General features: G+C 41.8%; 1 protein-coding gene across 1 annotated transcript; it reads right to left on the reverse strand.

Annotated features, from left to right (window-relative positions):
* Positions 1 to 9,134: 9,134 nt before the first annotated feature.
* CUNH13orf42 (chromosome unknown C13orf42 homolog) lies at positions 9,135 to 13,874 on the reverse strand. The gene is made up of 3 exons (XM_061353057.1): positions 13,461 to 13,874; positions 10,009 to 10,156; positions 9,135 to 9,376 (listed from the first exon to the last, which is right to left on the reverse strand). Exons 1-3 carry the CDS (start codon positions 13,872 to 13,874, stop codon positions 9,135 to 9,137), a joined length of 804 nt encoding a protein of 267 aa, XP_061209041.1.
* Between the last annotated feature and the right edge of the window lie 1,526 nt (positions 13,875 to 15,400).

Raw genomic sequence — 15,400 nt, forward strand, 5'->3', positions numbered from 1 at the left:
ACATGTTTTGGCTCAATATCTGCTCCCATTTATGTTGGTGGAAGGAACTTCAGATTCACACCAACCTAACAGAGTTTATTTTGCCATCTGTCTGTGTTTAGTCTTCATATTAATAATTAAGGCAAGCAATGCAGATTGGGAGGGAAATTCTTTCCTGAGGAAGAGAGCCGAGTGCCATGCAAACTACCTAGCAGCCGCTGAATCGGTTTCAAAGATTACTAGTGAGAAAGCTCACTACTCATTTTTCCACAAGTACTGGCATTGCTAGGATGTCCATTTCCATGAGCCTGTTATTTAACATTTCTGCTGAAGAAGACTACACCCCAAAAGTAATGGGCTCAGTTAACAACATGCTGTGAACTTCGTGAGGGGTTTTTGAGCTACAAATGTACTTTCTGTGGTCTGTTAATAAAATCATCCTTCCTGTCAAAGAAACAGGGCTGCGGAGAGGCAAGTCGCATCAGTTTCCCCTCATGGAGTTTTTCCCAGCCCACGCCACAGTTCAGGGTTAATTGCACAGAGGCCCCTTCACTGGCTCAGGAAACCCTTTCAGTCAAGGCCACCTCCCTCAAAAGGACCACTGGCATTAGTGTGGCCTTGGCTCGTGGCTTTCCTCCACCCAACAGACAGGTGGTGGGTCACCTCCGAGCCAAGTGGATCTCTGTCAGCCATTCGCCTCTTTCTAGCACAAGTCTGTTTTATGATATGCCACACATGAAAACCCAGAGGGAAAATATGAACTTGGTAATAGGTAAAGGTGTTATTAACCTCATGGACAAATGCATCTGTCACCACCAGTGTGGGATGTCTTTGCCTCTTCTGAGTTGTTTCCTGATTTACACTGAGCACAAACCACTCAACTTCTATGGGGATATGACTCAGCACTGAATTTTGGCACAGGCTGCTCGGAATTAATTATAATTGTGAAGTGCAGAGCTGTGGGGGCCCCACTTCTACTGATAATCCTCCTCACCACGTAATCACATTTTAAGCCCTGTTGGCCCCATTACAAAAGTCCCCATCCAGGACCAGTGCTTTGCTTCTGAAGGATAAAATACTTACTTGAGCTTTTTCCCCAGATTTCTCTACCAAAGTTCTCTATAGTAAGAGATTTCAGACAGGAATTGATAAATCCATACTAAATGGAGGGTAAACATTAACATATTGTACCTTGTGGAATAAAAGGGGAAAAACAGAGCTCTTGAAATGCTAGTTAAAATGTAACGGCAAGCCTCTAAAGAAAACAACAATGCCCTCATTTCTGTGTACATTTGTTTTTTCAATAGCTCTGCTCATTTTGACCTCCAGTCCAGTAAATTCTTCACATCAGTAATTCACGTTTCCATAAAGAAAACATAGTAAATTTTGAAGCAAGATTGTAATTAAATACAGTTACAAGAAAATAATCTCTGGATAATTTGAATCCTTTCAGAACCAATACGGCTAAACTATTGACAGAATAAAGAGGGGGAATTAATGGATCTCATATCAGACTTGCGTGAAAGGCAACTGTTTTGTTTTGGAAAACCGCACAGCAATTGGCATTTTAATCTGTTTTACAAAGCTTGCTATTGGCATTTTTCAAAGTCTTACCTCATATTTTCATCTTGAACAGTGATGCTGAAGGAAGCTTACTATGGTTTGGCTGTCTGCCTGCAGCTTCTGCAAGGCAGGTGCTCTTGTCTCTTTGCAGCAACAAGTTGCTTCTGCTTCTTGCTGTTCTGGCACACCAGAATAGAAACTTCATTTCTTTTTTTTTATAATATACCAGGTTTGATTGTCTAGAGCCCATGGTACACAGGACTGAGAGATCTGCAGAAAAATATAACCCTCAGCATTTGACTTTCACATACCCTTTCCCAGGAGAACAGGGCATACTGCTCTGAAGAAAACAAAGGAGGAAGTTACTTTTGTTGGGCTGAGTGTTTCAAGGTGAAAACATGAAGCTGCTCAGGAGATGTTGGGAGTGGGTGGTGGTGGTGTTGTTTGTAACAGAGAAGCCTCACTTTTGAAATCTATTGATTCTACTCACTTTGAGTGCTGCTGTAAAGCTAGCTCAGATGCTCTCCGCCTGTATGTGTCTCAGGGTATGTCTAGTCAGTCAAGTGCAGTCCATTGCCTCAGCTGACCAGGTACTCTCCACAAGTTGCATGCCAACAGCATCTGGCAAGTCCTGCTGATCTTTGTCACCATAAGGCATCATACCACATGAGAAGTAGAAAGACCAAATGCTGTGTTTAAAAAGGCAATACTTGCACTGAATCTCTTTATCCTGAGATCTTTTCTAGGTTATTTCATTTCTTCCCATCCTCTGCTTCCCTTCAGCCCCCTAAAGTCAACAGACAAACCCCAGATCTACCAGAGTGAAGGGGATCAGGCTCTGATCTTTGGTATCTCACTTCAGGGTAAAACAAGTCTGAAATCTTCTTCTAAGGAATGGGAAGTGTGGTGGGATTTTTCCATAACAGCTTGTCTGTGTAAAATACCATGCTGTCATGTGCAAGTATCCCCTGGCATACAGGTACTTTTGCAAGAGCCCTTGAACATACTTGTGTGAATATAAGAGCAGCAGCATTTCTCAAGTTCACTTGGCATTCACAGAAGTCCTGGGTTTGTGAGTAATTGCACTTCCAGGAACATTACCAACAAATCCTTAGGGCCCAGCTTACATGGGAGCATCAGTAACAACCACCAGCCCTGTAGGAAGAGAGCAGGAAGGGCTGCAGAAATCTGACAGATGTGTGGGACAATTCTTTCGTTCAGAATTACGCCACTCAAGGTCTTAAAGTTACTGGGCTTAGAGGCAGACAGATTGAGCTAATTCTGGACTTCTTGTGAGTCTAATTTAATTCCTGGAAATGGAGCTGTGTCCGCTCAAACTTGGCTCCAGACCAGCTTTCCCAAAAGCAGTCAGGCACCAGTGCAATTGTCAGAGTCACTTAACTCCCACTGATGCTGGTTACGTGCCTTTTGAAAATCCCACTAAGGGCAACTGCAAATCTGGCCCCTAGTATGCTCACTTCAGTTTATTCAACTGTAATTACAGGTCAGCTCTGCTCACACCGAAGCCCTGCCGCTGAACTGCTCACTTTCCTGGCACTCCAAAGACCTATATCATGGGGGGGGGGGGGGGGGGGGGGGCAAAAATTAATTCTGCTTATTGGAAACTAAAAAGTGAAGCTATTAAAGGGTAAGAATGTGATGAATTAGTTCTCCACAGTGAAGTGATAGTAAAGCAAGCTCCAACTTAGGAACAGTACAGAGTGATTTATTGTTGATCAATCCACTTCTCCCTTTGCTGTTCCCCATACAGTTACCTGGAGACAACGGTACTGCTTGTCAGTAAAAAATGATGCAGTGTCATACATCAAACCACAAGCAAGCCCAGACTAAAATCCTGTTTGTGAGCAGTCCCAGCTCTGATATTATACCAAGGCCTTACTAATGCAGGGAACCTCATTCATCTGAACAGTTTGTGACCATAGAGCCATCTGAATTAATGAAAGCTCCTATTGCTGATGTGGAGTCATAACCAGTGCAAAGACATACTCCTGTTTTTGCTTTTTTTCCACTGTAGATGAAAACCTCTAGAAGTTTAGAATGCATGCACCAAGTATAAAAATACCCCTGGAAGCCACAGCAGCATCTGATGCAGGAGCAGGTTAGCTTTTGACTAACTGAAATGCTAGGATTAACAAATTTTGGAATAACAGCAATACAGACCCCAAGAAGCTGGAAACCTCATCTACTGATTCTCCTGGGCCTTGGGAGGAATTTCAGCATCAGGTCAGAAACTCTTAGCTCAAGCCTATCTCCAGATTGAACATCTGAATCTTCAAATCCTCTGCTTATTGTTTTTAATCCATCTTCATATTTTCTATGCCTGAGCGCATTGTTTCTGGCAATGACATTACTTTGTCCATTTGTTTTCAGACACAGTCAGGGGCAAGTGGTCAGCATCTCAGACACGATTTACTGAGGTCTCAGTGCCCTCTATGGTGTCATGCTTATTTAATTCTTAAGGAATCATCTCCCTATAAGAATAAACTCATTTAAAGCACTGATGTTAATTGGAAACTGCCGAACAAAATGCTTATGAATTAAGGAGCCTAGGAGTGAATAACAGATACACACGTTGACCGTTTGTTGATGAAGCAGGACAAAACACTTCCCTTACTTCCCTTTCATCCTGTCCTCTTGCTGACCAGAGAACTAGGAGGGCTGCAGAATAGCTAGGAATGAACTGCCACCGTGTGGCCAAGGAACAGTTTTAGCTACCTTCCTAGAAATCTCCTTCAAGAGCTGTTGCACTGAGACAAATGACAGTCCCCAGCGCTTACAAGTGAAAGTTTTCTACGCGATCACACATTTCACTTCTGTGGTGCTTGCAGTTAGTCCCTAGCAGTGGCCATAGGCTTCTTGATGAGGTCTTGCTCCTTCTCAGTCTCACTTTAATAAAAGGGTAGAACACATCTCTTAATTCCATAAATCCATCCTATATTTTCTCTAATAGGTCACCTCCTCTTCTGGCAGGGGTCAGGGTACCATAATCATGGAGCCAGTCAAGTGATGATCCCAGGTCTTGCCTTAAAAAGAGAAGATAACTTTTTAATATTACAAGCCTGTTTATTTGTTAGTAAAAAACTTATGACCTTGCACTAAATTATTGCTAGTCAAGTAAGACTCTAACCTCTGCTTTGCAGCTTGGTCTGAAGCAGCTGGACTCATATGTTCTGACTTGCCCTCAAAATTCTTTTAGAAGAATACATTTTTCTAGCTGTTAAACTCAAGATAAGTCACAAGTCGTTCCACTGACTTGATGCAACTTGGTTCCACTTTACTATGGGCATAACTCAGAGCTACAGGTCTAAAAGGTGGCAAAAGCCCCCTACACACCATGTGGTGACTGGCCAGCTTCGTGCTGCTTTCATCTCCTTGTGGGCCACTCCATCATGAAAACATAACAGGCGCTCTCCTGAATTAGCCTAAGCAGAAGTAAACTGGACCTACAGCAGCGAAGACTTTGAGGACATCCAGTAGGTGTTAATCCAGTATTTTTAGACACCCCATTCAATCTGGAGCATCAGATAACTATCCATCTTTGCTATGCGCTATCTTGGAGGATTTCTGCATTACTTACTATAGTGCTGACACCTTCTGCCTTCACTGCAACTTTACGGCACTGCAAGATTCAAACCAGAGTGTACATCTTGTCCAGCTGCCAACTTTCCATTAGCACCTGTATTTCTTCTGATTCTGCCAAAGACGCTTACAATTTCAGCTCACTTATGTGTATCATGATTACATTGAGTTGCTGCACACAAAAGGACAAAGTAATTTTGACTCCCCTGGGACATGATTTCTTCAAGAGCCTTCATCTCTCTTCAGTTACTGGATTCTTGTACACAGTGTTTTTAATTTCTTATGGACAGCTGTGGATGTGGCATCACAGAAATTCACAGCCAGAGTCTGTTTAGAGCTAGTACTCAGCAGTGACAGCAGCTAGAAGAACCTGGAATACCCCAGTACTTCAGCTGACCCAGATTTGAAAAACAAAATAAGAGAAACCTTCCTAAAGGTCTTGCTCATTACTCCAACGCACTCTTGGAAAGCGGTTTTGGAATCAGTGCTGCCGGGAATGCTCACATACAGTGGCCTTGATTGATATTACTCCTAGTTGATGCTCTTCATTATCAGGGCCTGGGAGCCTGGGGGCATGACTGAAGGAGCTCAGTAATAATCTCTGCAAGGGATCTAGGACATGAAGAGCTCTGCTGGTCATGAATAATTCTTCTGTACAATTTGCATTATCAGAGCACCTATAGTAGGTGCCTAATTAAGTAGTGCTTAATTCCAACTTTGCAATGCTTGAAAACAACTGCATGTTGCAGCAACGTCATTTAGAGACCCTACCCAATATAAATAGGGTCCCTTTAGTGTTCAGGCAGAGAGCTCTGCCTCCAAAGCTCTTGGGGAAATAATTCAGGGAAGCCAAGGAGAATCAACTGCTCCTGGAAACTTGGAAAACTGCCTAGGGTGAGTCAGTGTTAGGTAGGGACATGGTTCCCTCTCAGAGCATACAGAAGGAGCTGCCATCCACAATAAACCCTTCTCTGAGGACACAGCACAGAGGATGGAAATGCTTACCTTTCCTCTCTCTGGCTCCTTTTACGTTCAACTGCCATTTTCTCACACAGGTAACACAAGACCTGGCTTGGCCAAAGCTCCCCCAGCTTTCACTTCCCCAGAGAGTGGCCTAAGATGCTAGGACCACTCTCCATAGCCCTATTAGAGCTGAGACATGTCCAGTGAGGAGAAAACAAGGGTTAATATGCTAGAATTAGAAAGAAGATTGTCTACATTTACGGGACAGGAGGTAGAAAATGTTCTCAGAGAAAAACTGCTTTATTTTACTTGCTTAATTAAAATTTACCAAGATTATAGAAGGCTTGAAACGACCTTTAGGAAAAGGAGAAAAAAAACCCACACCAAAACCAAACAAACCAATCACAGAATTCAAATTGAAATTACACCTCTTATTTTCCTCCTCTGTCTCTTACTCATGAAAGCAAACACATTTCACACTAGAGTTTGAGTGTTGGACAGCAGGGGGACCCTGACCCTCTGTCACAGCCAGAGGATAGGGGATGCCTGTTTTACAAGGACAGACAGAAGTCACAGGGAAGGTCAAACATGCTGAAGCAGTTTGTTTCTGCACATCACGGTGCATCCTTAAAACTATAGCAAAAGATCAGCTACTCCAATGCATATAACCTTGGCACTATGAACACGAAGCACAGCCCAGGGCAGAACACCATTGGAATCCTTTTCTTCTTCTTTCATGAGTATTTTAATTATTCACACTCCTAATTCTGTGATAGCAACTAAAAAAGACAGTGAGGTTTTCTGTCAAAATCCATCCTTTTAACAGACTCTAGTAGCAAAAAGGTGACCACACACTTAGTAAGAATGTTCCTTGGCAATTTCAGATGAGATTCTGCTTGGAGAGGGGTTTCAGGGTAACAAGGTTGCCAAAAATATGCAGGCTTGAGCACTGACCTCTCCTCTCACACATACACAGAGCTGCAACCTTGAGGCATGTCAGGAACAAGGGGTGTGTTTGGAACATGCTGTGCTCTGGCTATCTGACCTGACCAAGTGGCCTTGAATGGTCATGTCAAAGGCAGAACATTTTTGATGACACTTACGATGCTCAGCTCAGGACAGTCAAGAAAGGACTGGGGACGTACAAAGGCAGCAACATTGTACAGGGAATACAGACTAATCATGACAAGCACCAACAAAAGGAAAACAAAATGTAGACCATTTAATCTCTTCATGAATATATATTAATGCTGTTGGTTAAAGTGGTCATTTTCAAGAGGATACAGACTAGACAAAGAGCAGCAAAAGTACTTCCAGAATTAAAGTGCTGCAGAAACAATTCTTCCCCTTCATGAACACCACCAGAATAAAAGCAGAATGCTTTAATCAAAAAGGAGATGCCGGCTCTGAATGCAGAAACATATGTTTTTTTGGCACTCTCCTATCTCATGACAGAAAGTGTCCTAGATCAGTGAGATCTGAGAGGTACTTCCACACAGCAGACATGCTGTTTGATTAACTCAGTCCCAAAGACTAGGAAGATAAGTCAGCAAGAACTGCCACCTGCCAAATCTTCTGTGTCATGGGCACAAGGTTCATGGAGTTTATGATGTATCAGATGGGTTATATTGATGGCTAGTGCCTTAGGAAATTTATCCAAGCCTGTGGGCATGAAAACAACTGAACACAGAAACAAGAAATCACCAGTGAATCACCAGCTGGTCATACCAATGCTGCCATGATCCGTCTGTCACAGTGAACCACCAATTGAACACCAGATGGAAAAAATTAAAGTAAGCAAAGGCTTGATCCCAAATACCTTTGCAAATTCTCAAAACAAAGCATGAGCTGGGGGTTGTGGTTCAGATTGATGCCTGTGATATAAATGGTATTGCGTTATCTGAAGGGCCATAGGCTCGTATTTCCACAGGGTGTTATTGCCTTGTCACTTCATATGCATTTGTACATTGCTGTACACAGTGGAACAGGCAGACATAGGTCTTAACAATTCCAAGTATGCCGTGGAAGATGTACCACCTCTAAGACTAAAAAGCCCAAAGAGGAACATTTCTAGACTGCATTCTAGACTGCATTCTTCCTCATGCATAGTCTTTAACGATGAAGCAGCAGAGTACCAAATGTCGGATATAATCTAAAGCTAATACAGTTGATTTGCCTGCAGGTTGTCTGCTGCATTTGGAAACAACCTTTGCTCCAATTTAATCTCAGAGTGCTCTTTTCCAAGACATTAAGCTTTTCCAGTATGCATTGGGATGTCTAGATTCAGCAACTGGGTGTTAAAATAGAAAAAAAACCTAACAGGTGGTGTAACCATATGAAAAATGGTTGAATGCATTTTTGCATGTAATGAATCCCTTGATGTTGTATACAAGGACAGAACAATTCCCAATAGCAAGCAGAGCACATGATAGCTTGTTTTTTCAATTCACACTGAAGCAATTCCTCCAAACACAGGTTTCTAATGCTGATTCCTTCACTGCAGCTTTTTCTGCTTGTACCACAGCTTGCTTGTACTCAGTGCTGTTGTACACCCTCAGATCACAGAATCAATGATGGCACATACAAATTTTCCCGTGGAAAAAAAAAAAAAAAGAGAAAATTCTGCTTCACTGCTCTGAAGTTGGAAGCAGTGGTGCAAAAGCTCCAACATATTCACTGAACTGCTTCAACTGCTGTACTAGACTCAAAAGAAAAATTACTGCACCAGGCAACCTCTGAATCATTGCTTTCAATAACAGCCCCAGAAAAAAGGCTTGTCAAGTTGGAGTTCCCCCCAAGCTGAATGACAAAGAATATTGTTAGGCACAATGAACTCAATGAGTTAAACCCTCATATGAGTCCAACATTGAAACAGCCATGGCTTAAAATATGTCCCACACAAAGAACCTTCAGTGACTGCACACGTCACTTCCACAGCATAAGAGATGGATCAGAGGTTAAAAAACAAAAGCAAGCCTTACATGCCCTATTTCAGATATCCTATCCTCAGCTGAAGAGGGAATATTCTTTCAGTATTCTTTTTTACGTGTTTTGGGCTTAAATTTTAAAGTGCTGTATGCCCCTTCCACAGCTTTGGGCAAGTACATGGGATGTCTTTCCAACCTCTTCCTAGAGTTAGTGGTTCCCCGCTGGCTGTTTCTTTGAGATTGGTTTGCAGCCTTTGCTGTCTGGGCAGTCTCTTGTGAGTATCTCCGGGGAGCACGAAGGATCCAGTTTGAATGTAAACTGTGTTCGCTTGTGCTGGTAGCAACTGAAAGACGTAAGATAATGTAGTGTTAATAGTTTACCTGTGATAATTTACATGCACAGCTATGTCATAGTTAGTCCCTTTATACACACTTCTAAGACACAGATAATCAGGCCTCTTTTAGATACTCACTTTAGCCTAAGACAAAGGAGAGAAATGTCAGTTTCTCCCCACTGGTTATACTAGGATAGAAGGTAAGCTCAGATGACATCTTCATTTAGTCAGGCAATCCCATAATTTCTGGTGGAAATGTACCATTATTTAGCCTTATTTCTAAATGACTTATTTTTTTGCTGGTTGGAGAGAAAATATCCAACCATTTCTCAACGTTAAAAATGAAAAACAGATGAAGAAAGAATTCAACACTGACCAGAAAACAAGCACTATTCCAGCACTATGCATGCTACATTTGGTCATGTAATGGCCACACATAAAATAGTTGTGCCCTTTCAGCAGGGAACAAGCAATATATTACTCTACTTTCACATGCTGTGTGCAATGGTTCTAGATTTGGGAAACAAAACTTGGAGGCAAACCTTGTTCATTAAACAAATACACATGGTCTTACAATGCCACTCCTCCCTCTACCCTTTGCACACCAAAAATAATCTTATTTTGGCTGGCTTATACTGCACCATCAAAATCAACATCCACATTTGGCAGATCCATGTCAGGAACTCTCCGCCATCTCTCTGAATCCAGGTCTGCAATAACTGAGTCAAAGAAAGCTATTGCTTCCCTTACATCTGAACTGGACTGTGGGCCTTTTCTTTCTGTGGATGCCTGTTGATCAGATAGGGAGAAAAAGGTTAGTTAAGGGTTGGGCACAATGACCTCTTAATGAGCAAACTGTATAAGGAAGCTGAAAACATTGTATTTGACTCTGTACTTCAAGCTAGAAAAGGACATAGGTCAAACTGCTCCACAGGTTGCAGCCATCAAAGAAAGTGGGACAGCAGTTTAACAAATGTCCATCTTGTTACATGCTCAACACCAAACATCTTCCACTTGGACACTGCCAGCCAGGTGTTATAAAATCCCTCAGAACCCCAGCATCAGTCCATTTAATTAGGCAGCTAAGTGACAGATGGGTTTTGTGGCCTAATTTATTCTACCTAGCAGTAGGCACCTAATGAGACACACATTAGAAACGTAGTCATGCGGGGTTCCTTCTGTAATTAATGCAGGGCTCCAGTATCTTCAGAAGATGAGTCAGGCCTCAGGTAGGCTGAATTCTCCTCTGCAGGCAGCTCTTTCTCTTAGCTGCAAAGGGATTGTGGGGTAACTTGGTTACTAAATCAAGCATCTTATTAAAATGCCTAGGTTAGGTGAAATGAATACAGATCTAAATTGCTAAAGTCCTTTTGAAATGGAAAAGGATCGTGTGTGCTAAAATATGAGTCATTCAACACTGTGCTAATTCCACAGGAAAGCCACAGGGTTTAAAATTAGGAGCCTGTGTCTTGATAAAAAAGCAAATGCCTGCCTATAAATGTTGCAGCAGTCATAAAGCCTTGGCTGGCAATTCTATAGGTCCATATGGGATGAATACTTCCTGCTGTGTTCTACCTAATGAGGAGCTGTATATTTTTCTTGCCAGTCTGAGCTAGGTGTATTGTTTTGCAATACCAAGTCAGAAAATTGCTACCTTGGTTTTCAAACATGCAAACAACGGATACATGCTATAGCTCATCTCTGAAGGATCAGCTTGTTCCGTGTTCTGTGGAGGAAGAGAGATGTGGCAGCTTATTCCCCTTGTGACATTATGGGTTGATTGAAATCCTCAGAAGTGCTAAAAGATAGCTGCTACCACACATCTACTGAAAATAGTGACTGCTGTTATGACTAAGCCCTTATAGGTTATAAACCATTTTAAAGAAATGCCTATGTACTTCCAGCATTTGACCCACCCCTCCATTCTTTTCTCCTAGTAGACCCAAGTGGCAAATTTTGAATCCACACAGTCAGCTTCTAGTCCAGGTCCTAGAGATCTTTGGATTAAACCTCCCATGATGACAAGGTTGTCTGAACAAAGTCCTTTCCTATTAATCATCCAGCATGTAGGAGAAAGAAGTGCATTTCCACTGACAGCCAATTTAACACAAACAGGTAGTTAGGGACAAAACCATTCAAGCCTGGTGATAAAATGAACCTTGTAATATGTTAACATAAAATCTGTAGTTAGGAAGCAGAGGATTCTGGCTATTCTAGAAGTCTCCATGACCTCTCCCTAATTTTTGCAAAGCCAAGGCTAGATAGCTGTGATCGTGCCATTTGTGTTGGAAAGAATGACTTGTGGGTGGCATGTCCTGCTCATGTCCCTGTCTGTTCTTAAGGGGACAGCTCATGGAGTTAGCATGCCAGTCAGTAGCAGGGTTGTCCATACATAAGATCTAGCTGGCCACAGTCAGATGACAGCATTTTTAGCCTCAGCCTGTAGGAGATTCATTTGGTTTTCCTAACTAGTATTTTCAGTGGCAAATCTCAGAGATTCACAAACCTGCATGAAGCCTAGTTGTGCAGAATATATCTCCCAGCTTCCTGGTCCATTGTTTTAGTACCATTTTGCACTCATTTTTTTCCCACCTGGCTGATGGTTAGTCATGTATTGCTCCACTACATCACTGCTCAGCTCATCACAGAACTGGCATGCTGTAAATCTCTGCTACTTCAAGACAATCATTGTCTGACAGTGTAAAAGGTCAGTTCACAGACTGTGTCTGTAGTGTTGAGATTTGTCTTCTGACACCTGGCACCACCAGGCCATTTTTCTATATCTCAGTCATTCTCTTCAGCTATTTCTCTGGCCTAAATAATAATGTCTTTATAAAATCTATCTTCTCCATCCCACTGAGCTGAATATTGTTTCCTCCTATTATCCCTAGTTTCTGAGATTCACTGTGCACTGAAAGGATGACATAAAGCCTAATAAAACAAAATGAAAAATCCCACTGTCTGAAAGGGTATTAGATCAAAATGTAAAATTGAAAAATGTGCTATCTAGTCCTAAACGTGTGAGCCTTGTCCTTTGGTTAAGGAATGCCTGCAAAAGAGCTTAGCTTCAACCATTCTGACAATCTGCTATAACACATCTAACTGCGGCAATAATCTTTTGGAGTCTACCTAGACTAATGGGTAAGTCAGCCAAACAGCCCTTCTTTCCACCATCCACCATTATTAAATACCCAGTTTAAAGATTGCACTGAGTAACCTGTGTGTTTGCTGTCAAAGTCATGCTCATGGTTGTGTAACCTGAATGGATTTCCCCCTGTTGCAATTCTTCCATTTGTCCTCGCTGCATCAAGTCCAGAGTCAAATTAACCACTGAAATGTCTAGGGACAAGCAACCTATAAACTGCAACCAGGACAAAGCTTTGCAATGCTTTTCTTTTTAGGATATGTGGAACTAGTCTGCACTAAAGATGATATTTCAGTTTTGCTTTTGTGGTCTCATTACAGTAAAGGGTAAAGAATTATACTGTCTCAAAATGATCCTCCAACTTATTAACGGATAGAGTAAGGAACCCTTAAGAATTTCTCATTCCTGACAGCCCATCAGTAGAGCTTGCACTGATGCTAAATGTAGCACTGACAAGCTATCTGACCAGCCAGAAAAAAAATCCTATTTATTTCAATGAATTTACAATTATTTTGCGTAATTTTATGCCAATAAAAAGACTGCCAGTAAACCTAGGGATTACTGTGCTTGTCAGTCATTAACAGCTTTAAATAACCATAATGGAGAACTCAGAGGCATTTAAATAGCCTGCCAGAGTATTGAGAGAACAGCTCACTCTTTCATAACATGTTTTCAGATACTTGCCCTACTCTCATGCCACTTTGCTTCTCATATTCCACACTCACACACACACACACCCAAAAGTAGGACATTTGTTTCTATGACCATTCATACTTAATTTCACACTATTCAGAAAGAATCTGCAGGTATTTAGCAACATTTCAACTGATGTAACAGTAAAATGACAATTGCCTGAGACCAATGAAGCAGAAAATCAACACAGGACATACAGCTTCAATTGCTTCGTAGACTAGGACCAAGCACATGACAAAAGCTCGTAAGAATTACCTTAGAAGATTCTTTGGAAGGAAGTGGAAGAAATGACTTCCTTCCAGTTCTGGATGATTTTGTGGACATTGGGGAATCTGCAGCCATCTGCATGGATTTCAAGTTCTTGATGTTGTCAAGATATTTTTTCCTCAATGCTAACAGGTCCTGTAAGTACTTCAAGCAGTCTTGAGTCTTCGAGTACATCCAGTCTTTGTCTTCCTCTTTTGGCTGGAAGCAAGAGTCGATGCTGGTTGTACTTCTGCATTTTTTTAGGGGTTCACTAACTTTTTCCTGCTCACCTCCAAGGACATACATAGAAGTGCTGCGGATCAGTCTCACCGCAGAACCAGTGCCTTCACAGTAAGGGATGTCGTCTGTCACATTTCTTCGGTGGGAGTTGGGATGAAATATAGAATGGATCTTTTTGAACATAGTGTGCCACTTTCTCCCCTTTATACCTTTTCTCTTTTAGCTCCTTAATTTTACACTAGATCTGGTAATCAGCAGCTATTACCCTTGCCCTCAGCAAACAGACAATTTTGCCACTCACTGAAATGAGGAGAAAAAAAACAACCTCTATTGCTGCACAAATTGCCTCTTTCAAACTAACACATTCTGAAGAGCATGATGGTAATGAAGAAGCATGTTTTCAACTCCATTTGTGTCAGTGAAACAGTTTTGTCCTTTCGTCGGTTTAAAATATAGTGCAGGAGGTCAAATAGCATGCTTTGACCTTTTGTTTGACTGCTGCTCCCGGTGGAAACCATCAGCATCGAGGTAGAAATTCTTTCTTTTCCCACCTTCCCTCCGCGCTCCTCTGCGCCGGTCCCCACCCGGCGCAAGCGGCCGGAGGGCGCCGTGCGCTGACCGTGGTCCTGAACCGCTCCCTCTCCGCCACGACCATCCAGCTGCCTCCCGGGGGCGCAGAGGCAACCTGGCAGCCAGCCCTCTATGGAATGCTTTTTCGGAAGAGCTTGTTGCGACCAGCCTCGTCAGGGATAAAAGTCTGAGTGGGAAAAGAATAATTTCTGTCGAGTGGAGTTCAGCTGATGAAAGAAGTCACCCTGGGTTTCACCCGCCTGTAACCAGGAGATGGCTACAGCTACCTGATACTGCGGCACCACTAGGAACAAAGTGGATTCAGATGTCAGTCTCTATTACACTCAATACAAAGATGGCTTGTGTAAGGGATGCTGTAAAATAAAACACTCTTCCAAAACACTAATCTGGCAAAATACTGCAAACAGAAACCAATGATTTTCTGTCTTTCCACATTAGTTCTTCTCTTAGATTAATACAAGAACATCCAATACAGTGGTTTTGATGACTGCTTTTTGGTTGAAAGGTACAGAGAACATTGAATGTTATTGGCATATTCAAGCATCGCTAGTACTTGTAACTGTGTGACAACATGATTTATGCCTTGGACATAGGCAGGTATCAAATTTGGTCAGTTCTCATGACTAAGACAATCAAAACATTCTAAAAGCAAGCAGTAATATCCAGATTTACCATGTTCAAAAGAGTTTTCATAATTCATCCTGATCAAGCACTGAATGCTTGAGAAAATAATTATTTTAAAGGACAGTGGATATCACCCTTCAGACTCGACTGAGAAAATTTCTGTTAATGCCACTGGAAGTGCCACGTGGAGGTTTAAGCATCCGAAGAGCTCTACGATATCAGCAGGAAAGATAAGTTCTAAAATAAGTTTGCATCCATTCCCTCAAGAACTCTCATTTACTGAAACTAAACATATACCACAGACATCTTAAAACATGCATTTTGTTCCTTTTACAGCTTATAAAGTTGAAATGTCCTTATAACATAGCTAAAAATTGAGACTAACTTCTGACACTTTTCCAGCATTATAATACTAGCATAAACATAAAAATTTCTCACTGCAGCTGAGAGCAACCCAGACACTGTACTTATATAAAAGTATTCTGTTATTAATA

This window comes from Neopsephotus bourkii, unplaced genomic scaffold (assembly GCF_033783945.1).
Source record: "Neopsephotus bourkii isolate Nb327-2 ecotype Australia unplaced genomic scaffold, CSIRO-AGI_Nbou_v1 NB_663, whole genome shotgun sequence".
Classification (NCBI taxonomy): domain Eukaryota; kingdom Metazoa; phylum Chordata; class Aves; order Psittaciformes; family Psittacidae; genus Neopsephotus; species Neopsephotus bourkii.